Source organism: Lynx rufus, unplaced genomic scaffold (assembly GCF_022079265.1).
Source record: "Lynx rufus isolate CCGP_SWC_20201006 ecotype Redwood Valley unplaced genomic scaffold, mLynRuf1.p SCAF_7, whole genome shotgun sequence".
NCBI lineage: Eukaryota > Metazoa > Chordata > Mammalia > Carnivora > Felidae > Lynx > Lynx rufus.
The window spans coordinates 77196843-77221344 of record NW_025814889.1 but is presented as its reverse complement, the minus strand read 5'-3'; the positions used below and the strand labels follow the sequence as shown (position 1 = coordinate 77221344).

The following is a 24502-nucleotide window of genomic DNA, read 5'->3' as shown; positions in this document are numbered from 1 at the left end:
TTTATAAGAAATTTAAAAACAATTATGTCTTTAAATTTCTACTTTCAATAGCATTTTGGGGGGAAAAAAGCAAGAACACAGTTGCTTTCTTCAAGAAGAAGACTCTTCCTTTGTTTCAGTTAGAACATTTAGTTTTGGGAAGCTGGGTGGACTAACAGTAAGTCACACAGCATACAAGCGTATTTCTGTGACACATTGTAAGAAAAGTAAAGTTTCATTTTAAGTGCAATAATTAAGTTTATAATCCTTACCAAGTGATTTTTATAAAATGTTTATTCTCTTAAATCCAAGGCATTCACAGAGTGTTAACACTTTAAATGTTTATCATTTCCACCAACTGCAGCATTATCTAAGTAAACCAAAATAAGCACTTTTATCATAGATGTAGTCAATGATTATTAATACTTTTTTTTTTTCAAGGACCTAAACTTCCCCCAAATTTCAGCACAGGTAGTTTTATTGTATGTTTCATTCTAGTATATGATTTTAAAAAATAGTGTGTAGAAATGAATAGTTTCAAACTGCTTAAATATATTATATACCATGTTATCAATTCACCAAATCAAAAGCAACTGCCAAGCTGAATAATAAGTTACAAAGAAATAATTCTGGCTTGTACAGAAATGTGCAGTGTTTAGTTACCTACTAATACAAATCTCCAAAGCTTAACTTAGAGTTGGAAGATGAGTTTCACAGTAATGTAATTTTAACCTCCATTTACATTCATTTTAATATATTACTAAGATGTTTACTCTATGTCACAATGGTGCTTTCCAGTGTTCACAATTTACAGTTTCAATTTGTACATATGTAATTCACTAACATAAGGGACAGTTATTACCATTACAAACTATCCCTAAAAAGAAAACAAAACCCCACCTTACATAGAACTCTAAAAATGATCTGACTTAAAACAGATTAATGCAACATGGTTTTAATATTTTAGCCATTTTCTAAACACCAGCATGTAAACTTGCCTACTTAATATGACAGCTACAACTTTATTCACTGAGAAAGTATGTATTAATTTTCTTCAACTATCTTTCTCACCTTAACTCAAAAATCTCGACTTGCTGGTTCTGTTTCTGTGAATTTCAAACTGTATTTCTTTTTTTTTGAGAAAGGGAAGGAAGAAGATGATAAAATATACTGTAAACAGAAAAAAGTTGCCCCCAAATTAAGTTAAAAAAAAATTTTTTTTACTTCTACACTATTTAATACTTTAAGGATCAGTTACAATGTTTCATCTTTAACACACGAATAAATTACTGCAGGGTCAGTCTGACCTACCATTCTGGGATCTAAAATTCTAAACACGTGAACAGAAGAATAAACTACTTCAATGTTCAATTCGGAAATTTAAAACAGTTATATGATTTGACTAGACTGGTCAAGGCAGTTAGAAACATACAATTCTGTAGAATGGTGGTTATTTTGCTTTTGGGGGTGGGTAGTCAAAGAACAGAGAATAACAAACAAATGAAGTAACAAAAAAACCTGTTTCCTATTGTGGGGGGGGCAGGAAATCACAAAGCAGTTTAAACCTCTGAAGTCCATTTGACCTATCCACTCAGATCTAAAACAAATTTTTGATTTTCTGAATAACCCCCATTCTTTCCTTGAGTATCAAGCTGACTGATAGTCACATCTCTAAGTATAATCAGAGTTTAACAGCTTGTTCAGACTGAATTTCAAAATGGAAAAAAAAATCTACTCCAGTATTACATTCAGTTTGCAAATCATTTACTAACATGACAACAGATTTGGCTTCAATCACTCTTGCACACACTCACACCACAACAGGCACTCCAGCCACTGATCTGCTTTGCAACACAAGGCCATAGAGGCAGAGATGGCATTCTCCAAGCCAAACTTTAAATAGATTAAAAAAAGTAATTTCTAATTTTACAGAAATGCTTCTTCAAAAAATATTTTCTCTCACTCCCTCATCTCCTATACTGAAGGATGTGTAATATGTTTTTTTCCCCAAGCTAAATCTGAACCCTCAAAATTGATTCTAGGCAGAAGATCTCTGCAAATTAAAATCAAAAACAAAAATAGAAAAATTATATTTTTATATATGTATACATATATATATATATATTTATACTGATTGGAATCCTCCAGCATTTTAAAATCACTTTAGAGATGAATTTTGGGATTCTACTGCTCACAACTCCAAAATCCACAATGATTTAAGGACATAGACTTTTCTCCTGCTTCCTTCCTGGCTACCCCTTCCCCTCCAGAACAGTTCAATACAGCCACGGCTCAAGTTTTAATGGGAAGAGAGAGAAGTTTCTGAATAGTTTGTTTTACTTTGGTGATCTGGGTGGCACGTATTGCTCTTTGCCATTACGTCGAGTCACTCCCTGAGGTATAGCCCTATGGCCAAACTGGCGTCTCTGTTCCCTGATTTTTCCAGCTGCTCCCCTGGGAATGGTATTGCCTCGGAAACCAGAATATTCCTTACTAGCCCTTGCTTCTGGCTTCTCATGTGATTTCTCAATGGACTTCTCAGCAGCTCCATTCTCTTCATTTTTGGTGGGAGACACTACATTGGAGCGAAGTTCTCGTAGTGGCTGCACAAGAACTGGAGATGGTTCTTTAGGGGGCTTCTGGCACACTTCAGCATAACTTAGCTTTCGGGGTTCCTTTGAAGGGAAGATAAGAAACAAACTTATGGTACACATTCTCTAAATAATAAGCTACAAAAAGGACAGTGTGAGGGGCACCTGGGTGGCTCAGTCAGTTGAGCGTCCAACTTCAGCTCAGGTCATGATCTCACGGTTTGGGAGTTCGAGCCCTGCATCAGGCTCTGTTATGACAGCTTGGAGCCTGGAGTCTTGTTTCGGATTCTGTGTTTCCCTCTCTCTCTGCCCTTCCCCTGCTCATGTTCTCTCTCTCTCTCTCTCTCTCTCTCAAAAATAAACATTAAAAAAAAAAAAAAGGATAATGTGACCCATAAGAAAATCAGCAAGTTATTTATTTATTTATTTATTGGTAATGTTTATTTATTTATGAGAGGGTGCATCAGGGGAGGGGCAGAGAGAGATGGAGACAGAGAATCCCAAGCAGGCTCCACACTGTCAGCACAGAGCCCAATGCAGGGCTCAAACTCACAAACTGTGAGATCATGACCTGTGCTGGATGCTTAACCCACTGAACCACCCAGGCACCCCAGTAGGTCATCTTCTAGGGAAGGGCAATAGGCAGTCTCATACACATTGCTATTAAAGTGTATTGGAACAATCTTAAAACAAAAACACAGTAACTTCGCTGAAAATAATAAAATGCCTTGGCAATTTATGTAACAATAACTTCACTTGAGGAATTTATCTGAAGGATGTTCATGTCAACATTGTTTACGGTGATGAAAAAAACTGGAAACAACCCTAAATGTCTAATAAGGAAGGACAGATTAAGTTAATAATGTACATTCATGTGATGAAATGAAATGATTCTATTCTGTCCTCCCTGGCTACAAAGTACCCTAAGATGGATTCCACGAGAATCTTAACAGCATCTGGGAACCAATAATGTATTAATAGAGGACTGATTAAGTCTTAATTACTTCATCAGAAAAAAATGGACAATAGGGGTGTTATGAGAATGGGATAAAGCATGTAAAAAGTCTTTAGCACTGGTCTTGGCATAGAGCAGGCTATTCAGTAATTGGTAGCTGCCATTCTATTATTATTAAATAACAAAATAAACTGTTCTTAACCTAGAAAAAAGGAACTATAACCAAACTGCAATTAGTTATATCAATGAATGAAAAGATTATACACAAATTTTGTGTTTTTCTCCTTGCTTTTCTGTATTTCCTTAATTATAAAAACAATTTCTGGAAACTGAATAAAAATAGGAGTGGCCCTCATAAGACTTGTTAATAAGCATTATAAAAAAAGAATTTCAAGGGTCTCAAAGCCTCTTTACACTAGCCCAAAAACAATACACTCATCATAATCTGAGTAAGAAAGAAGCTTCACTTAGCTATAGGATGATCAGAAAAAAGCCATTAAAAAAACCCAGAATGAATAGTGACTTCCTCACTATCTCCCAAAGGCTAAAATTTCCTGTTTCCTCACAGTGATTTTAAATTTCTTTAGCTTCATTTGAGGCAGGCAGCCTCAATTTGGGCTATTTCCAATGACTCTACTCTAGCAAAGACTTATGCGGGAAACAAAAAAAAAAATCTCATTATTTAACCTATTGTTTTTTTCTCACATAGCAAACTCATCAAGTTACCTGTAGGGCCATAGCTACAGCTGCATTTATGTTACTATTACATGGTGAAGCACTATTTGTCCTTGATGGCTTTGCAGTACTGGGGGAAGAAACTGGTATAGTTGTCTGGTTGAGAACATCCTTCTGAACAGTGGAATCCTCTATTGGATCCTTTACTTGCTGAGTTGTGCTAAGGAAAAGAGAGCTTGATATCAGACTTAATACAGCACACAAAAACACCTAAGCAAACGATCAGAAGAAAAAGTAATTTCAATGTGGAAGATCTTCTATACTGAAACTGTACCTTAGTGCAGGAAGCTCAGCGGTACATGGAGGACTGGTACTCATACTGAGTTGCTGGGCAGAGGTGCAGTCTGTCTGTTCATCCTCTGCAGGCACTGGGCAACTAACTCTCAACTCTTCGTTATCCTTAAAGTAAAATCATATTTCAAAATTGATTTATATCGACACTTCTTCAAAGAAGATATACAAATGGCCAATAAGCACATGAAAAGATGCTCAACTACCATCAGTTATTAGGGAAATGCAAATCAAAACCACAATGAGAAACCAACCATTTCACACTCACTAGGATGGCTATAATCAGTAAGACACACAATAACAAATGTTAGTGATGATATGGAGATAATTGGAACTCTCGTACACTGAGGGTGACAATGTACAATGGTGCGGTCATTTTGGAAAACAGTCTCACAGTTCCTCAAAAAGCTAAACATAGAGTTACCATGTGACCCAGCAAAATATATGTAAGAGAAAATACATGTCTACACAAAAACTTAATACACAAATGTTCATAGTAGCATTATTAGGTTTGGGTACAAACCTGAAAGCTCATCAACTGGTGAATGGATAAACAAATTGAGGTCTATCCATATAATGGAACATTACAGTGCAATGAAAGGAAGTACATACTAGTACACACTACCACAATGGATGAACCTTAAGGACATTATGCTATGTGAAATAAGCCAGTCACAAAAAGACAAATATTACATGATTCCACTTATATGAGATACCTCGAGTAGTCACATTCATACTAAGTAGAATGGTGGTTGACAGGGGCTGAGCAAAGGGGACAGAAGTGGGTAATGGGAATTGCTGTGTAAGGGTATAGTATTTTATTTATTATCTACTTCTTTCAAATGTTTTTATTTTTAAGTAATCTCTACACCCAACGTAGGGCTTGATCTCACAATCCAGAGACCAAGAGTAGTACACTCTACCAACTGTCCCGGCCAGACACCCCCTACAGCATTTTATATTTACAAGATGAAGAGTCCTGGGGGCACGTGGGTGGCTCAGTTGGTTAAGCCTCTGACTTTGGCTCAGGTTATGATCTCACAGCTCGAGAGTTTGAGCCCCATTCGGGCTCTGTGCTGACAGCTCAGAGCCTGAAGCCTGCTTCTGATTCTGTGTCTCCCTCTACCCCTGCCCCTCCCCTGCTCATGCTCTGTCTCTCTCTCAAAAATAAACAAACATTAAAAAAAAAAAAAAAAGACGAAGAGTCCTAGAGATTAGAAGCACAACAATGCAAATGTACTTAACACAACTGAACAGTACACACTAAACAATGCTGAAGATGGTAAATTTTATATTTTATGTATTTTACTACAATTAAAAAAGAAAAACAGTAAGCCCTAGAAATTAAAATCGATTCATGCAATACAAATTTCAGCAGGTTTAAAGGTAACATTCAGAAAAACTTTGTAGAAAATATAGACAAGTACAAAAATAAATATTAGGAAAGCCAAAACAACAAAAATTAGAGATTCAACCTACAAGGTGCAATATCAAATTAAAAGTTCAAGAAAGAGAAAAAAGAAAGGTGAAGAATTTATCAAAGACACATTATGGGTGCTTGGGTGGCTCAGTCAGTTGAGTGTTCAACTTTGGCTCAGGGCATGATCTTGTGGTTCGTGGGTTTGAGACCCTCATTGGGCTTGCTACTGTCAGCACACAGCCTGCTTCGGATCCTCCGTATCCTCCCCTTCTCTCTCTACTCCTCCCCTGTTCATACTCTCTCTCAAAAATAAACAAACATGAAAAAAATACATAATACAGGAAAATTTTCTAGAAGGTAAGGACAAGTTTCCAGATTGAAAGGGTTTCCCAAGTATCCACAGCAATGAATTAAAAAAAAAAAAAAAAAAAAAGAAAAAAAAGAGCCACAACAGGGTGGCTGGGTGGCTCAATCAGTTGAGCATTTTGACTTTTATTTTGGCTCAGGTCATCTTCTCGTAGTTCGTGAAATTGAGCCCCATGTTGGGCTTTGCACTGACAGAGTGGAACCTGGCTGGGATTCTCTATCCCTCTCTCTGCCCCTCCCCTGCTCACGCATACGGGTGCATGCTCTTTCCCTCAAAAAGAAAAAAAAAAGGAGCCATAGCAAGATATACCTTCATAAAATTTCATAGAATAGAAGGGTTAAATAAAAGATCCTAAAACCTCTAGAGAGGGAAAAAAGAGGTTACAGAACTATCAGGAATCAGAATGATAGATTTCTGAAAAGAATCTCTGGAAGACAGATCATTTCCTAAGCAAGATATAAAAAGAACAAACCATAAAATAAGATTAAGAACTTGTTTTCACTTACAAATACTAAAGACTGAAAACCATAGGTAGAAAACATACATAACTGACAAAGGATTAGTATACAAAATAAATTTTTTAAATTCCATGAATCTGCAAAATAAGAGATAACCCAACAGATAAAGTACCAAATACTTGACTCTGCAAAAGAAGAAACTCAAACGGCCCATAAAATATGGAAAATTAAATTTTAAAAGATGCCCTACCACTCAGCAATTCCACTATGTAATACCCTTAAAGTAGGGTCATGTATGGTTTGAACATTCATAGCATAATTGCTTATAATGTCAGACAGAAAGACAGCTCAAGTGTCCAATAGCAGAATAATGACATTCTTACAACAGAATACAACAATGCAAAATGAACTAGTCATCTGTATCAGCAGTGATGAATTTCACACAACAGAAGAATACATACAATTCCATTTATATTGTGTTCAAAACAGGCACAACGAACAGTATACTGTATATTAGGGGTTGACAAACCAAGGCTCACTGGCCAAATCTAGTTTATGACTTTTGTTGGTACGGCCTATGAACTAAGCGTGGTTTTTAAGTTTTTAGCATGCGGCCCACAAAGCCTAAAATATTTACTGTCTGGCCCAGCTCTACAGAAAAAATTTCCCAACCTGGAGTGGTAAAACTATAAAGAAAAGCAAGAAAATTATTATTGCAAAGTCAGGATGTTTATCTCTGATGGGGAGGAAGGGAAGGAATAGGAAGAATTATAAATAAAGGGGGAGACAGATGGCACTGCTAAGATGCTGATGTTTAACGTCCACAATTGTGGGTTGGGATTACAAGGGAAGGCACACTTTATTATTCTTCTTCTTTAAAAATATGTGTGTGTGAATCACACCTCAACAAATCTGAGAAGCCATCAACTGTAAAATGCACTATTATTTTATGGATTAATTACTAAGAAAAAAACAATGCCACTTAAACTACAATAACTTTTAATTACAGGGCAGCCTGATTTTCAAAGGTGGAAAACATGAAAAAAACGTCTATCTCAAGACTGATTAAATAACTACAATATTGCACATTTTTTAAAAGGGAAGACAAAAAAATACCTTCAAAATTCCACGGGAAAATGATTTCTAATACAGAACTCTACACAAATAAGCTACTGATCAAATATGAGAACAGAAAAACATTTTCAGAACGCAAGATCTCAAGAAACATACTAAAACCCATTTATTCAGGAAGCTCAGGAAGATGTGACCCACCATAATACAGGAAAGTAAAACAAGATTAAGAAAAAGAGAGGATGCAACAAAAGAGACTAAGGAAAATTCCCAGGATGATGATGGCAAAAGAAAGCCCTAGCTACAGGATTGTGCATTGTGCAGCCTGCCACTGAGAGTACAAGAAGGAGAAATAATAGCAATTTTCTGAACTGAAGTTCAGTTATGAAAAAAATATGTAATATTGAGATGTGACTTACAAATGATGGCATATCCTAATATAAGTGGCAATGCTTTTACTTTCTTAGTGACACTAAAATAACGGGGCATCTTACAATGGATGGTATCCCAGATATGACGTAGTACAATATACAGGGAAGATGAGAAAAGTATGTTGATTTAAGAGAACTAAATCCTCAGCTTCTAGAATGGGAAGTTAATAGACACTGAAAATTGGAATGTCAAGAAACAGCAGTATATTGGAATGCCTGGCTGGTTGTCAGGGGAGCATGTGATTCTTAATCTTGGGGTCATGAATTCTAGCCCCACACTGGGTGTAGAGATTACTTAAAAAGAAGAAGAAAAGAGGTATCAGTATAACCATGTTATATGGGGAAAACAATAGAAGAAAAAGCTAGAGTTGAAGTGGTTGCAGGGAACTACTATCTATTTTTCATTATAAGCCTAGATATACTATGTACATGCACACTATGAGATAAAAATGAAAACTGAATTAAGAAGAAAAAGGGAAGAAAATGAGAAATCTGTGTGGTGTAAGGATTTTACCATAGGAAGAGGTCTATACTCAAAAATATTTTAGGATGGGGCAGCCCAATCTTTTGACATCAACTCTCCACTACTGGAAAGCCTGAGTTTAGCAAACTAACTTAGGATCCCTTTACATCATTGGCTAATTACAGGCACTTCAGCGCAAACACCACTTTCCACCAGCTTGCATCAATTAGTTCTACCAAGCTGAACTGATACAAAGACATGCAAAAATGAAGCAACATTTTATTGGCCTGTGCAGCTTTATCATAAATCTTTTAATAATACTCAACGTGTGCTGAAAATCCCATGAATAACAACTGCCAGAAATACATATTAGGTGCAAATAAAATTTTAAATAATAATTCTGGAAACAAAGGCTGACTATGGTCCCATAAGGTAAAAGACTGATGCTTCAGTGTTTACCTTTTCTTTGTAGACACCTTTAACAACATCAGACATCCTACTCTCCAAAACAAGTTCACCTGGAGTTCTTGATGAACTTCCAGGTAAAGGAGGAAAATTTGAGGCTAATAAATCAAACTTTGGCGTTGGAGCCTTTGCTTCAGCTGATGAAGACTGGGGTCTCTAAAAGACACAAATCATAAAACAGGTCACATGCCAATCTCATTCTCTAATCCTGTACCACAGAAGCTAAAAGCTGCAAGGAAACAAAACTCTAAAGCACAGAACTGTTCGTTCTCCTATAAATTCTTGGCTTCTCATTTCAGTTGAGCTCTCGTTTTTCTTTATCAATCCTACTTACCTTTAGTCAACTCCCTCTCTTGTTTCTCTTGCAAACTCTGCTACACTCCATAAGCCTTTTTTTTTTTTTAAGTTTATGTATTTTGAGAGTGTGTGTGTGCACGCGTGGGGGAAGGGCAGAGAGAGAGAATCCCAAGCAGGCTCCACACTATCAGCACAGAACCCAACGTGGGGCTAGATCTCACAACCGTGAGATCATGACCTGAACCAAAACCGAGTAGGATGCTTAACCAACTTAGCTACCCAGGCACCCCACACTCCATAAGCCTTTTAACCAATCTCTGCTATTTGCTTTCTAAATTTGCGGTAACTTCCTTAAAAACAAAAACCTATTTACCTATAGTCTCAAGAGAGAACAATAATATCCTTTCTTGAAAATCTGATCTGCCCTTCCACCCACCACCCTATATACCCTCTGGCAAGACTCTCACTTGTACTTCCTCTACTTTCTATTTCCTCACCTTTGTACTCATCACCACTAAGATTGCTTTGACAAATCATCAAAGTCTTCCACAATGCCAAAGCTGACAGATTCTCCCCCCCCCGCCCCCCCCAAACCTCATGTAGCACCTGGTATGGTAAATATTCTTTCCTTTGGGAGCTCCTTCATTCCTCCCTTAGTTTCTGTGATACCTCTTCCTCCCAAATCTCAGATCTCACAATCATGTGTTTGTCTCTCTCTACCCACGCCTTTTGATGCTCTTAGTTTCTATGTGGTTACTATTCTTTTCACTTCCATACTCTCCCTGTGGGATAGCAATTATACATGGCTTCAGCTACTACCTATATGCAAACAATCTTTCAAAAATTTTTTTCTCAAATTTTTTTTGACTTTAGTTAACATAACCTATTGGTTTAAGAAGTAGAATTCAGTGAGCCTTACAACAATCTTTTTCACTTTGGGGGACTTTCTGGTTACACACCACTGAAAACTTACCAAAACTCATTGAATTGTACGTACACTTTCAATATTTTCAACTTAGACCTTTACCTGAAACCTAAACATCCATTTGTCTACCAGCCATTTCTACTCAGATTTTGGATACTTCAAAGAGCAAAATAAATAATCTCATTCTTTAGCACAAAGCTACTATGTTCTCAAAGTTCTATTCTTGACCATTCCTCTATTTAAATCACTCTCTCTGCAGAGTCCTTTGAATGATTTCATCTACTCTTATGATCTCAATTACTTTGTGTAAGCTTACAAATCCTAAATTTTATCTCTAGCTAAAACCTCCTTCCTGCACACAAAGGCACCTCCACTCTGCTTGTCCTACTGGAGAACATGTTTGTCTCCTTTTTCTTCACCCCAAACTTCAGTCCTCAGTGTGGGTATTTTCAACATATTAAATGGACTTTGAAACTAATCTCCCTCTCCTCCATTGTTTAGGGTCATCTGAGGATTCATGTGGACTGCTGCAAGTTGTTGCCATTCAGGCTGGTCATGGTATACAGAAAGCTATAACAAAAAACAGTACTGTTTTAAAAGGTGTACTGTTTGCCCTAAGGACTATTCTGTGTTACAATGCAATACATTTTCTTCTTTGAAAATACTTTTCACTACTTATATATACGTAATATGCTTGTACATATATTACATGTACCCTATAAACTATATATATAAAATTCACTACTACACATTTAAAATAAGCATCGTACCACAAATTTATGATTTATCTGTAAACTCTAGGCAGGGTTTTCTTGAAACCTCTGTGTGTTCCTATATCATTCCGATTCCTCAACTTTTGCTCCCAGTTAAGAAATGGCAAACATTTCCCATGAACAAATCATAAAAAAAATTAAAACATGATTAATTTAAAGCTAGGTAAGTCAAAATTCAAATAAAAACATGTCTAGGGGTGCCTGGTGGCTCTGGTGGTTAAGTGTCTGACTCTTGGTTTTGACTCAGGTCACGATCTCATGGTTGTGGGATCGAGTCCTGCGTCAGGCTCTGTACTAGGCATGGAGTCTGCTCTCTCTCCCACTCCCTCTGCCCCTCCGTTGCTCAGGCTCTCTCTCTCTCAAAAAACAACAAAAAAAACATGTCTACAACTATAAAAACTTTTCAGATCTGTAAGTAGTTTAGAAGATTAGTGGACAGAAGAATAAGCAGAAGGTAGAAAATTGCCCCCAAGTGACAATAAACAGTTTAAGTTTCCAACACCATCCAGAGACCTTTAAAAGTGAAGGATGTACTTTATCAAAAAAAAAGTTGGCAAAAAATCATATATTTGTAGGGCTATCGATAAATAAAACTTTTTTTTCAGTTTCTGTCCGAGTGAAAATTGGCACAACCCCTACAGAAAGCTGTAAGTTGGCAGCAACTAACTGAATTGTGACCTAGAAATCTCTAGAAAGGGATTCTCCTTCATATGTTATTGAACACACAGGAAATGATGGCTGTAAACTACTTAAATGTCCATTAACAAACTAATAAAGTTTCCATTGATTATTTTCATTTTTTGATTTTTAAACCATGTGAATATATTAGGGATTCAAGTAGTTTTTAAAACACATGAGCAACATAGACCAAATCCTTAGCTATACATGTGCTTTAAGGTCAGGGAGTGGCAGTCATAGTAGGTATTTTAGGGTCAAAGCACAGGTTCTATTTACCTCTGCCTAATACTATATTCAAAAAAACAAAAACCTGGAAAGGAAAGACAGACCACAAGCCAATGCCATAGTAAATCAGAAAAGAAAAAATAAATGAACAAATGTACAAAGGTAAAAAAGAAAAAAATACTTACTGGGACTCTCTCATCTTCTCGTCGTCTTCGACCTCTGAAAAGAGTTCTCCTTTTAGCAACGACAAAAAAAGGTGGGGATGATGGGAGGGGCAACTCATACGTTTTGTCAAATGTAAATGTGTATGTGTGTGTATATATATATATATATATATATATATATATATATTCTACTGAAGATGGGTGAACTTTTAGTTTAAGTAATTCTACTTTCTGTATCTCCACTATTTTGAAGAGATGAATATATATTCTTCTGAATGGATCCTAAACTAATCTACCAAAAACTTCATCTACTACCACCAACACGACTAAATAAGATGGGCCCATTTTTATTAGGTAGTGCTCCTTCCACACCAGAAGCATATCATTATTCAGTTTTTTTGGTTTCATTCAGGCAGACTGGGCAATAATGTATAACCCCATTCCCACAGTTTAGAATTTGTAAGAAATTAAAACTAGAATGCAGATAGGATCTTATCTTTCTAAGCTATTCTTTCTTCAGTGAACCATACAGAACTTCAGAGTAACTTTATAAAACCTCTGACTCAGAGCTATATTCTATATGGGCACTATAAATTTCGTAATATTTATTAAAAAACCATTAACCCGTATTATGTGAACACTGTATTCATTTAACATAAACATACACCAATAGTTAAAACAAAAAAAATCACTAGATCATGTTCTTCAAATACTCATATTATGAGCAAAGAATTTTCATATACCATATCCGTATTTATTCCGTATTTCCTTACCTGCCCCTACCATAGTCCCCATTCTGTTCCATCTGTAAAGGGGGAGTTTCTTTTGGAAGATAGCTTTGCTCCTGATGCCCTGTTACTGTAGGGTTATGCCGTTCAGTTGGAAAGTTCCTTGAACCAGATCTGTTTAACTGTCCATCCCCCAATGATACAGAGCCCTCTGTTGAGTGCTCTGAACCACTCGATGACCTAAAATGAGGCTTCACACTATAAGAAACATAAGATCACATACATGAGAGGATAAATCAAAACAGAAAATCTTTCCTCTTAATGGTAAAAACTCTTATTTGATAGGCTAAGTTAAAAACCGCCTTCTACTGTATTCTGATTTTTTATAAATTAAACATAAAAGTGTCACATTATAAAAATGTAAACTTATGTCCCAGATGTATTATTTTTAAAAGGCAAAGAATTTTTACATTTAAAAAAAGTTGTTTGGAGAGATTTGGGTTAAGATCCAAAGTTCTTCAAAATATAGGTACTTCTACCTCAATACTCAAAATACAAGTAGGATTTTACCTAATTTAACACCAGCTGCAGTCGTGACACATATAAATCAGTCAGGCTTTAAGCTCATTGGTAAGTCTATGCCATACATTCTCAATGGGGCAACATCACCCCAAGTGGGAGTAAAAAAGGTTCTGGGATGGGGAGAGGGACAAAAGGAAAAAACAAAAAACCTCATCTTACTCTTTTTATACATAAAGTATAGATATTCATACATTACATAAATACATATACAATAATCTCCAGCACTAAATTTTCATAGGGAAAAATTAGGGAGTGAAAAAAATCTAAAAAGGCTCTTTAGGGGAGTGCCAATGAAAACAAGAGAAAAAGTGCAATGTATTAAAATTCTAGCTTCTTAATAAGTTCATTGCTCAAAGATCCTTATGGGCGGGAGGGCGGGGAATGGGACAACAGCTAGGAAATATAATGCAAGTAATAGCCTAGCGTGATTTCATGAATTAGGTAGGGAATTTGGTAAAAACAAACAAAAACCTAAATAACTGTGAACAAAAGTAGCTTTTATCTTGGATGATGGGTATAAGCACCCAAATCTCCTAATAATTTGTAAGAGGATAAAGCTAGGGGTCGGGTAAAGGAGGCTACAGTTTAATCAAGAGCGAAAACACCTAAAGTAAGCCCAGGCAACTGAGGATCTTGGCTCAATAGATTTTACAAGGAAGTATGAGATTTATATTCGGCCCCTTACTTGTAGTTTATATATTCAATTTTTACAGTCTATTTTCATAGTTATAAATTTATATTAATACACTGTCGATTCCTGGTTCTCTGAATAGAGATTTAAAATCTCAAAATAATTCTAAACCCAGCAATTAAGCATTAATTCCAACAACATCTCTAGTTATCCTACCTTATTCTTTACAGAAAATAAAAAATTAGATTACTATTAAACTTAAATGTAAAAATCAGGCTACAAAGTTAGGCTGTTTCATGTAAGATGTTACTTTTCAAAATAATTACTTTATGTCAAAATAGATTTTTAAAAAATTTTTATTTATTTTTTTAAAGTAATCTCTACACCCAACATGGGGCTCAAACAATCAACCCTGAGATCCAGAGTCACATGCTCTACCAAGTCAGCCAGGCAATCCTCAAAATAGATTTTTAACAGCAATGAAAATGATAGTATGTCAAGAAACACTAAGTAATTTTCAAAATATTTATATTATCCATCGTATCTAAAAATGACCTCATGAGGTAGATATGCCGTTTATGTATCTGTTCAGAAACTATTATTCACCTAAATTTGCTCACTGTATTTCAGTATAACTAACAGATTAGTTATTAGGTTTACACAGCCCTCAGATCTCATAATCTTACCCTTCACCGAGAGGGACTTACAATCTCAGTCTAGGCAAAAGATAAAAAGAAAGATAAAAGAAGTAAGTGATAAAAGACGGAAAGGAAGAAGTGATGTGATAGAAAGACAAAGAATGAAAGGTAGAAAAATGCCCAGACTTCTGAAAGTTAGTCCTAGTCTCTCCAAGTAGGTCTAGTGATCATCACTGGGCCGTTACAAGGGTCATATAATAAACTGCAAAGGGGCTTTCTAAAAGTTACTTTTTCTTTGATAACTTTAAACAAACAAACACAGTGGTCTTGTGTTGGTCAAAAAGTTCTTTTAGTTTTATCTGTAATATCTGCATTTTATAAGAAGAAAGTATTTGTGTATAATTTTTGTAATTAAAAATTAACAACCTGTACTGGTCACAGGTATGAAAAGGAATTGTACGTGAATGGTTTTGAAAAACAAGCAAAACCTGTCCTGTACCTTTAAAAGCAGAGGCACATATCCTTACAAGCAAGGATAACTAGACTGTCATTCTTGGCTTTCTTATCGTAATTTCACCCTTTTTATCAAGAAAGCACAGCAAACAAAAACAAGTGACGGTAAAGGAACACCATGAACCTATTTAATACATTTTTTAGTTAAAAATATGCAAACCACCAGTACTTTTAGCTAATACTGAAATACTGCTTTTAGTCTACAAGAAAGATGTCTATTCTACTTCACTGTCTATAGCAAAATTCACTCCTTAAAAAAAAAAAAGTGAAATCAATAGATAACCTATTTCTACAAAGCTACCATTTCTAATCAGGAGAAATCTGTATTTTCTAACAAGTGAAGTTGTAAGCTGTTATTTGCTCTACTTAAATTATTTTTAAGAAAAACTTTACCGTCTACGGCCATACCATCCTGAACGCGCCTGATCTCGTCTGATCTCGGAAGCTAAGCAGGGTCGGGCCTGGTTAGTACTTGGATGGGAGAAAAACTTTACCAACTATAGTAGAGGAAAGGAAATGTTCTAATCTCAAGTCTGCTGATAATAACCAGCCAATGTAACCCTAGCAAGATTTTTGTCTTCTTCAGCTTTCACTTTCTTCATCTGTAAAATGACTTAAAACTATTATCATAACAAAGGTCTTCCCAGATTTAAACATCATTATCTCTATGTGTTCATGGAAATTAGTCGTTTTGAAAGCAGGACTGGGATTAAAGGACAATGTGTGAGGCTCCCTGTACTTTTCTACTCATATGTCCTAGCAATACTTGAATTTTGCGGGTGTTACTTTATTACCAAACCAAAAACCATCTTTAAGAGCACAATAATCCTTTGAATTATAAAGAACCATCCATCCTTGTTAACAGAAAGAGATCTCATTTGAAACTTCATAAAGCAGTAAGAATAGGTATATGTAGTAAAGTTTTCCTAATGCTCATAAACGATCTTCAAATGCTTTAACCAATTGTCAGTGAGTACAAACTGTGTGAGTACAAAAAACTGATTATGAGAGGATGATACATTATGAATGCTTCCAGAAACCACTAAGAAGAACACTTAATACTGTGAGTCTTCTTTCTCAGTGAAGCATGTTCCAGGAAAACCTTACAAAAAAGAATTAAGTTCCTAGAAGTCATTTTAGAAGAACATACCCCATGTGGTCTCCTTGCCAAAAAGAACCAACTGGGAGAATGAGATCTAGCAAGAGAAAATCCCTGAAAAGAAATAATTAAAAAAACAAAAACCCAAACCTAGGAGGCTCACAAAATAAGCAAACAAGGAACAATAAATATGAAACTATTAAATAAATCTAAGCCACCACAGAAGCCCACTTTTCTTTGGTTACTCATACTCTATCAAAAATCATAATATATACCAAATTATTGAGATTATCAGTTGACATTTATACAAAAATAATTAACACTTAACAGACTTATTAATCTTTTATATGATAGCAAATAGTTTCTAGAGTTCTCAATAATTTATCTAGAACACTTTTTAAAGTGTAGGCTTTACATAAGAGACTCTTAAAAACTGAGAACAAACTGAGGGTTGATGGGGGGTGGGAGGGTAGGGAGAGTAGGTGATGGGCACTGAAGAGGGCATCTTTTGGGATGAGCATTGGGTGTTGTATGGAAACCAATTTGACAATAAATTTCATATATTAAAAAATAAAAAAAATAAAAAATAAAAAATAAAAAAAAATAAAGTGTAGGCTTTAAAGTCAAATTGCCTGGGCTCAAATTTTGGCTCTGCCAATTACTAGCCACACGCTCATAGACATGATATTTAACCCTTTTGTTTCAATGTCCTCATCTTAAATAGACATAATAACTGTATATATCTTATCGGGTTATGAAAACTGTGATAAAATATGTAAAGCCCTTAAGACAAAGCCTTAGACACTAAATGTTCAATAATGTTAGCTGCTGCTATAGTTCATGGAAATCATTTCAAAAGTAAATTCTTAAAAATCTTAAGTAACTCATTTTCCCAACATTCAATACTCAAATCAGCTAATATTTCTATCCTCAAAAAACCCATTCTCCAAAATGTTACATATTAAACTACTAATCAGACTACTAATTTAGACACCAGATTTTGCTACTATCATAAAATAATTTTCTATTATCTTTATTATTTAAAAAAATCAGTATGTATCATTTACAATCCCAGTTCCAAGTCTTTATTTATACAAATTATCAACACTTGAGATCAAAGTGTATTTATTAATTCGAGAGTAAAATTGTTTAAGCTTTTGGTTAAAAAGTCTGTAAATAGCATTGCTATTAACACAGTATTCTTTAAATTCCACTATGATTTTCATCTTACCGATTTTTTTGGAATGGTCGAGCCATATTCACAGCAGCAGCATTTGTTTTATAAGATCCTGGTGCATTAAAGCCATTCACAAAACTACCATTGGGAAAAGGAGCCTAAAAGAAAATTTGGTGTTTAAAACCAATTAATGTAAAGGGCAGAATATAGTGTAAAGGCTGTAAGAAACTCCTGATGAACTAACAACTTAGCATCAATTTTTCTTTTTCTTTCTTTCTTTTTTTTGTTGCTTTACAGTGTGTGTGTGTGTGTGTGTGTGTGTGTGTGCATGAGTAGGGGAGAGGGGTAGAGGGAGAAAGGGAGAGAGAGAGAGAGAGAGAGAGAGACAGAGACAGAGAGAGACAGAGACAGAGAGAGACAGAGGCAGAGAGAGAGAGAGAGAGAGAGAGAGAGAGAGAGAGAGGGAGGGAGAGAATGAATCCCAAGCAGGCTGTGCCACCCAATGAACCCCGCCTTTTTTTTTTTTTTTTAAAGATTTTTCATTTTTAAGTAATCTCTGCACCCAGAGTGCGGCGTGAAGTCACGACCTTGAAATCAAGAGTTGCATGCTCTACGGAACAAGCTAGGCAGGCACCCCTTCAATTTCTTTTATAAGGCAAAAACATTTGTAAGCATTTTACCTATTTGCTTTTTGCAATACTCCAATATTACCTGATTTACAGAAAAAGGAATCATTAGGCTATTACTTAATAAAGTACATTTTTCTCTGAAAAAGTTTACCAAAACTAAAAGCATTTTAAACTACTCAGGATTGACCCAGTCTCTTATTTTAATTCACTCAGCAAATAGGAACAAATAGCTTAACCCTTAGTCACGTGCGTATATTTGGTATAGGGGATTAGATATCATTATCACTACTTAAAAGTCAGAAAATAACCAATATCAACACAAAACAAAAAATAAACTACTCTAGCTTTCTTCAAATTTCAGCTTAAGTGAAAAATTTTATGATTCTGTAAGGATTTCACTTACCAGTGGCGTTTCAAAGTAAGGTGCAGGATTTGGTGACCAAGACTGAGGCACAATACTGTAGACCGAGTACTGTTGGTGAGGATTATATACAGGCTGCATAAAAACTGGTGAGGCATACTGTGCTTGAGTTTGAATGGGCTGACTATACATACTAGAATCCATTAATCGATAACCATTCTTTGCAAAAAATGTATTGATGGCTTTTATCCTTGCCTAGAAGAGGAACATATTATAATAAAGTGTATATTCTCACAAATATATTTAATTTACTTTTTAAACGTATTTTACACAACTATGTTATTTCTGACTACTGTAGAGTCAGCAGAGCAAAAGGAAATGATTGATAGCTTTAAATTACTTTAAAAACTTTTGCATGGCAAATATAACAATGAACAAGGTAAAGCTACAAAAGTCAAAATATCAAAATAGTAAAACTGCAAATTATCACAGATAAAGGGGCTAATATATTTCTAACATACAAATTCTAAAAAGATAAAAAATGTTAGAGAAATGAACAGAGTTTACAGAAAAAAGGAAGGCAAATGGCTCTTAAACATATGAAAAGATGCTAAACCTTACTTGTAAGAGAAATGCAATTAAAATGGAATTAACATTTCTCACTTACAGGATTGGCAAAAATCCAAAAATCTGACAACATACTGTTGATAAGATTGTGGCAAAATAGGCACTCTGATACACTGATGATGGACACGTAAAATAGCACAACACTTATAAAGGAAAATTTAGCAGTTATCTTCTGAAGTCATATATGCATTTTCCATATTCTCACCCATCCCACTTCTAGGAATCTTTTCCAAATATACACTGAACAAAAAGTTTAAGAAAGGATATACATGGCTGTTCAAAAACACTAACTATAATAGGGATGGAGAAAAAGAACTATCTTCAATACACACACACACACAAAACAACAGAACAATCAGTCCATCGATGGCTGAATACACCAGAGTACATCCACACAACTGAGCATCAAACAGAAATAAAAAGAACTAATGAATTGCTCTAAATACTATTATGGAGTGAATTCAAGAATATACTATTGTTTAAAAAAAAAAAAAAAAAAAAAGGTAGGGGCGCCTGGGTGGCTCAGTCGGTTAGGCGGCTGACTTTGGCTCAGGTCATGATCTTGTGGTCCGTGACTTCTAGCCCTGCGTCGGGCTCTGTGCTGATAGCTTAGAGTCTGGAGCCTGCTTCATATTCTATGTCTCCCTCTCTCTGACCCTCCCCTGTTCATGCTCTGTGTCTCCCTGTCTCAAAAATAAATAAACGTTAAAAAAAAAAAAAGGTTGGGGCGCCTGGGTGGCGCAGTCGGTTAAGCGTCCGACTTCAGCCAGGTCACGATCTCGCGGTCCGTGAGTTCGAGCCCCGCGTCAGGCTCCAGGCTGATGGCTCGGAGCCTGGAGCCTGTTTCCGATTCTGTGTCTCCCTCTCTCTCTGCCCCTCCCCCGTTCATGCTCTGTCTCTCTCTGTCCCAAAAATAAATAAACGTTGAAAAAAAAAAAAATTAAAAAAAAAAAAAAAGGTAAAGCAAGGAGGATAAAGGAGTATGTATAGTAAGCTACTGTTTAGCTAAGTCACATAGGAATATAAAGATATACTTGCATACATACATATATATGTGTGAATATGTATTTAATATACCAAGTTTTAGATATTTTACTTTTAAACCATGCACACATTGAAAATAAATCAATTATAAAAATAAATAAATAAATAATATTCAGTAGCATCCAGCAAAATTAACTTTCATGTGCATTCAATTAGTAATACAACACACAGAAATCCTAAGTGACTTTCAGCCATAACAAAACCAACTGTTAGCCTCAGGAATAAACTACAAGGCAAAGTATAGCAAAAAAATTCTTAATATATTGTCAGATTTATATTGCTTTTGGTATTGCTATTCTGATACTTTTGTGTGTGACTATGGGATACAAAAAAATCAGTAATTATACTGGAGTCAAAGAGATCTGAGATTTTCACATGGGAGAAAGGAGACACAAACGTAAGACTAAAGAAGTAAAAAACCATATATCCTGACTTTAAATCAAAAGCATCAGTATAAACTCACATTTTTGTTAAAAAAAAAAGGTAACAATCCATACTTCATACTTCTGTCCAATGAAAAAGCTTTTAAACAATGACCATACCAGTAACCACAAGAACTCCTTGTGCCTAGCCAGTAGGCTAAAAATTATCACCTCCCCATAAAAATAAAGTGGGGACTCTGGAGACTTGACCTGGCCCCAGGCCTTTGACATCAAATATACAAGAAGACGCAAGCAAACCACTGAAAATTACTAGGACCATGACAAAAGGACTGATAAGTTAACTCAAAGAGGCCACAATTCATCGATAAGGACAACAAACACATCAAGTATGTTTAAATACTCAACAACAAAAAACACCCGAATGGTCAGTTTTGAAGGTTCATTATTTTCTAAAACTGGCTAAGAAAAGCTAGAACCAAGCATTTCTCATGTGTTCATATATGAGTTGTACACCTCACGATAATGAAGATAATGGAAAGCTTCTCTTTATAGAAGTGCTTCAACTAACAAATGGAAAAAAGAAAAAAGAAAGCCTAAAAATAGCACCTCTTTGCAGCTTTAATTTATAGATTTAGTCAATGATCAGTGGCATCCAGCATAAGAGACAGACACAAAAACATACAGGCTTTTTGTTCTCTCTCTGCTGCTCCCAAGTCAAGCCAAATTTTGATCAAGCTTCTAAATCTGGCTATCAATTTGCATGAAGTACAGGGACAGAGAATCATGTTTAACTACATTAAAAAATCTAACTAGCCAATTCAAAAAGGGGCAGAGGACTTCAACAGACACTTATCCAAAGACAATATACAAATGGTCAATAAACACATGAAAGGATGTTCACTACCACTAATCATTAGGGAAATGCAAATCAAAACTACAATGAAATACCACCTCACATTAAGATGGTTACTATTAAAAAAAAAAAAAAAGAAACAAACAGAAAAGAACAAGTGTTGGAGAGGCTGTGGTGAAATTTGAACTTTTGTGCACTGTTGGTAGGAATGTAAAATGGTATAGCTGCTGTGGAAACCAGTATGGAGATACCTCGAAGAATTAAAAACAATCACTATATGACTCAGCAATTCTACTTGTGGGTATTACCCAAAATAACTGAAAGCAGGGTCTCAAAGAGATACCTGTATACCCCTGTTCATAGCAGCATTATTCACAATAGCTAAAATGCAAAAGCAATCCACGTGTCCATCAACAGATTACGGTATAAGTAAAATGTGGTATATACATTCAGCAGAATGTTATTCAGCTTTAAAAAGGAAGGAAATTTGGGGCGCCTGGGTGGTGCAGTCGGTTGAGCGTCCGACTTCAGCCAGGTCACGATCTCGCGGTCCGTGGGTTCGAGCCCTGCTTCGGGCTCTGGGCTGATGGCTCAGAGCCTGGAGCCTGTTTCCGATTCTGTGTCTCCCTCTCTCTCTGCCCCTCCCCCGTTCATGCTCTGTCTCTCTCTGTCCCAAAAATAAATAAACGTTGGAAAAAAAAAAAATTAAAAAAAAAAAAAAAAGGAAATTTTGCAATATGCTACATGGATAAACCTTGAAAACATTTTGCTGAGTGAAATAAACCAGTCAAAAAGAAACAAATACTATATGATTTAATTTATATAAATTAGAGTAGTCAAAAATCATATGTTTAAGGTATAATAGTGGTTTTCAGGAGCTGGATGGAGGGGAGAATGGGGAGTTGTTGTTATTTAATAGGTACAGAATGTGAATTTTACAAGATGAAAAGAATTATGAGAAAGGATGGTGGTGAATGTGTTTAATACAACTGCACTATATAAAGACGGTAAATTTTATGTATGTGTATTTTATTTTATTTATTTTTCTTTAAAGGATTGTTAGTTTATTTATTTACTTATTTTTCAACGTTTATTTACTTTTGGGACAGAGAGAGACAGAGCATGAACGGGGGAGGGGCAGAGAGAGAGGGAGACACAGAATCGGAAACAGGCTCCAGGCTCTGAGCCGTCAGCCCAGAGCCTGACGCGGGGCTCGAACTCACGGACCGCGAGATCGTGACCTGGCTGAAGTCGGACGCTTAACCGACTGCGCCACCCAGGCGCCCCTTATGTATGTGTATTTTAACACAATAAAATATAACTAGCAAAATGTATGAGGAACTCTGTAAAACCAATTAACATGGTTATTTCAACAACACACTTCCAAAAGAAAAGATAAGTAAGTAGAGGATGAAACTATAGATTTAAAAAGAGAAAAAAAATGAGAATCAGGAAAATATGAACAGCAACTGATGTTCAAGAAGCTAATGTTCATTTTTTTTAAAGTGTAATGATATTGTAAGTATAATTTTTAAAAAATCCCTACCTTTCAGAGCTACTAATACTAGTTTATTCACAGATAAAATTAAGTTTCAAATTTGCTTCAAAATAATTGGGGGCATGGAAAAATAGGTGGGAATGGATGAAGCAAGAATGGCAATGCTCTACAAATTGTTACAACTGGCTAATGGGATCTCAGTGATTGATTTTACTGTTTTCTCCACTTTTATATGTTTGCAATTTCCTGTACTAAATTTAAAAAAAAAGGTGGGGGGAGAAACAAATGCTCTAAAACTTAGTAAAATAAATCAGACCACTTGTTTACATATTGCCTGTGTTTTGCGCCTCAATGGCAGAGTTGAATAGTTACAGCAGACTTGATGACTGGCAAAACCTACACTGTCTACTATCTGGTCCTTTAAAGAAAAAGTTTGCTGACTTTTGCAATAGAGCTAAAACAGATGTGAGAGAATTAGATTAGGAATCATAAGCCTCACCAACTTGTTGGAAATTATCAAGTGAAATAATGCATATTTAAGCAAAACTACAATTTTAATAAATGAATGAAAGGTATGTTTTATGATCCTTATAGATACAGGCCAGGAAATCCCCTCTCCCCAAATTGCAACCAAACAATAAGAAATCAATAATGGCCAATCTTGAAAAATCTGTAAAACATCAAATTGATTTTAGTATGCCCTAAAAAAATTTATAGCTACTGCTTTTACTAAAGTAATATCATACACTGTAGTTTACTTAAATCTTAAAATATCTGATAAGAAACTAAAACCAAGTGAATAACATTTTTTTAATGTGGTCCATTATTAAAATGGTAGCCCAGGGGCAACCTGGGTGGCTTAGTCAGTTAAGCATCTGACTCTTGATTTTGGCTCAGGTCATGATCTCATAGTTTGTGAGTTCAAACCCTGCATTGGGCTCTGTGTTGACAATGCAGAGCCTGCTTGGGATTCTCTCTGCCCCTCTCCTGCTTGAGCTCTTTCTCTCTCTCTCAAAATAGATAAATAAACATGAAAGAAAGCAAGAAAGAAGAAGAGAAAAGAAAAGAAAAAAGAAAATGGCAGCCCAAAGAAACAGACTCCAAGATAACCTAGGAAACAGTAGACTAAGATTTTAACCCAGCCATTAGGAATATGTATGGGTTATAAGGAAACTGTGTTCTTAAAGAATTGAAGAAAAGGGAAATCTCAGCAGAAACATATATATGTGTGTATACACACACACACACACACACACACACACACACACACTCGGCTGAGATTTTATATATATATATATATATATGTATGTATGTGTGTGTGTGTGCGCGCGCGCGCATGTGTATATTTATTTAAGTAGGCTTCATGTGCAGCATGGAGCCCAATGTGGGGCTTCAACTCACAACCCTGAGATCAAGACCTGAGCTGTGATCAAGAGTCAAACACCTAACCG

General features: G+C 35.6%; 1 protein-coding gene across 3 annotated transcripts in view; it reads right to left on the bottom strand.

Annotated features, from left to right (window-relative positions):
- Positions 1–255: 255 nt before the first annotated feature.
- LARP4 (La ribonucleoprotein 4) overlaps positions 256–24502 on the bottom strand; it is a 63610-nt gene continuing 39363 nt past the window's right edge. For 2 of the 3 annotated variants that reach the window (XM_047065474.1, XM_047065475.1), the window contains exons 9-16: positions 18689–18901; positions 17711–17814; positions 13062–13274; positions 12310–12358; positions 9221–9382; positions 4535–4659; positions 4252–4420; positions 256–2654 (exon numbers count right to left, since the gene is read on the bottom strand). In XM_047065474.1, coding sequence (XP_046921430.1) covers positions 2316–2654; positions 4252–4420; positions 4535–4659; positions 9221–9382; positions 12310–12358; positions 13062–13274; positions 17711–17814; positions 18689–18901 — 1374 coding nt within the window. In that variant the 3' untranslated portion in view covers positions 256–2315. The remainder of the gene's footprint in view (positions 2655–4251; positions 4421–4534; positions 4660–9220; positions 9383–12309; positions 12359–13061; positions 13275–17710; positions 17815–18688; positions 18902–24502) is intronic. The other variant, XM_047065476.1, reaches the window with a different exon arrangement.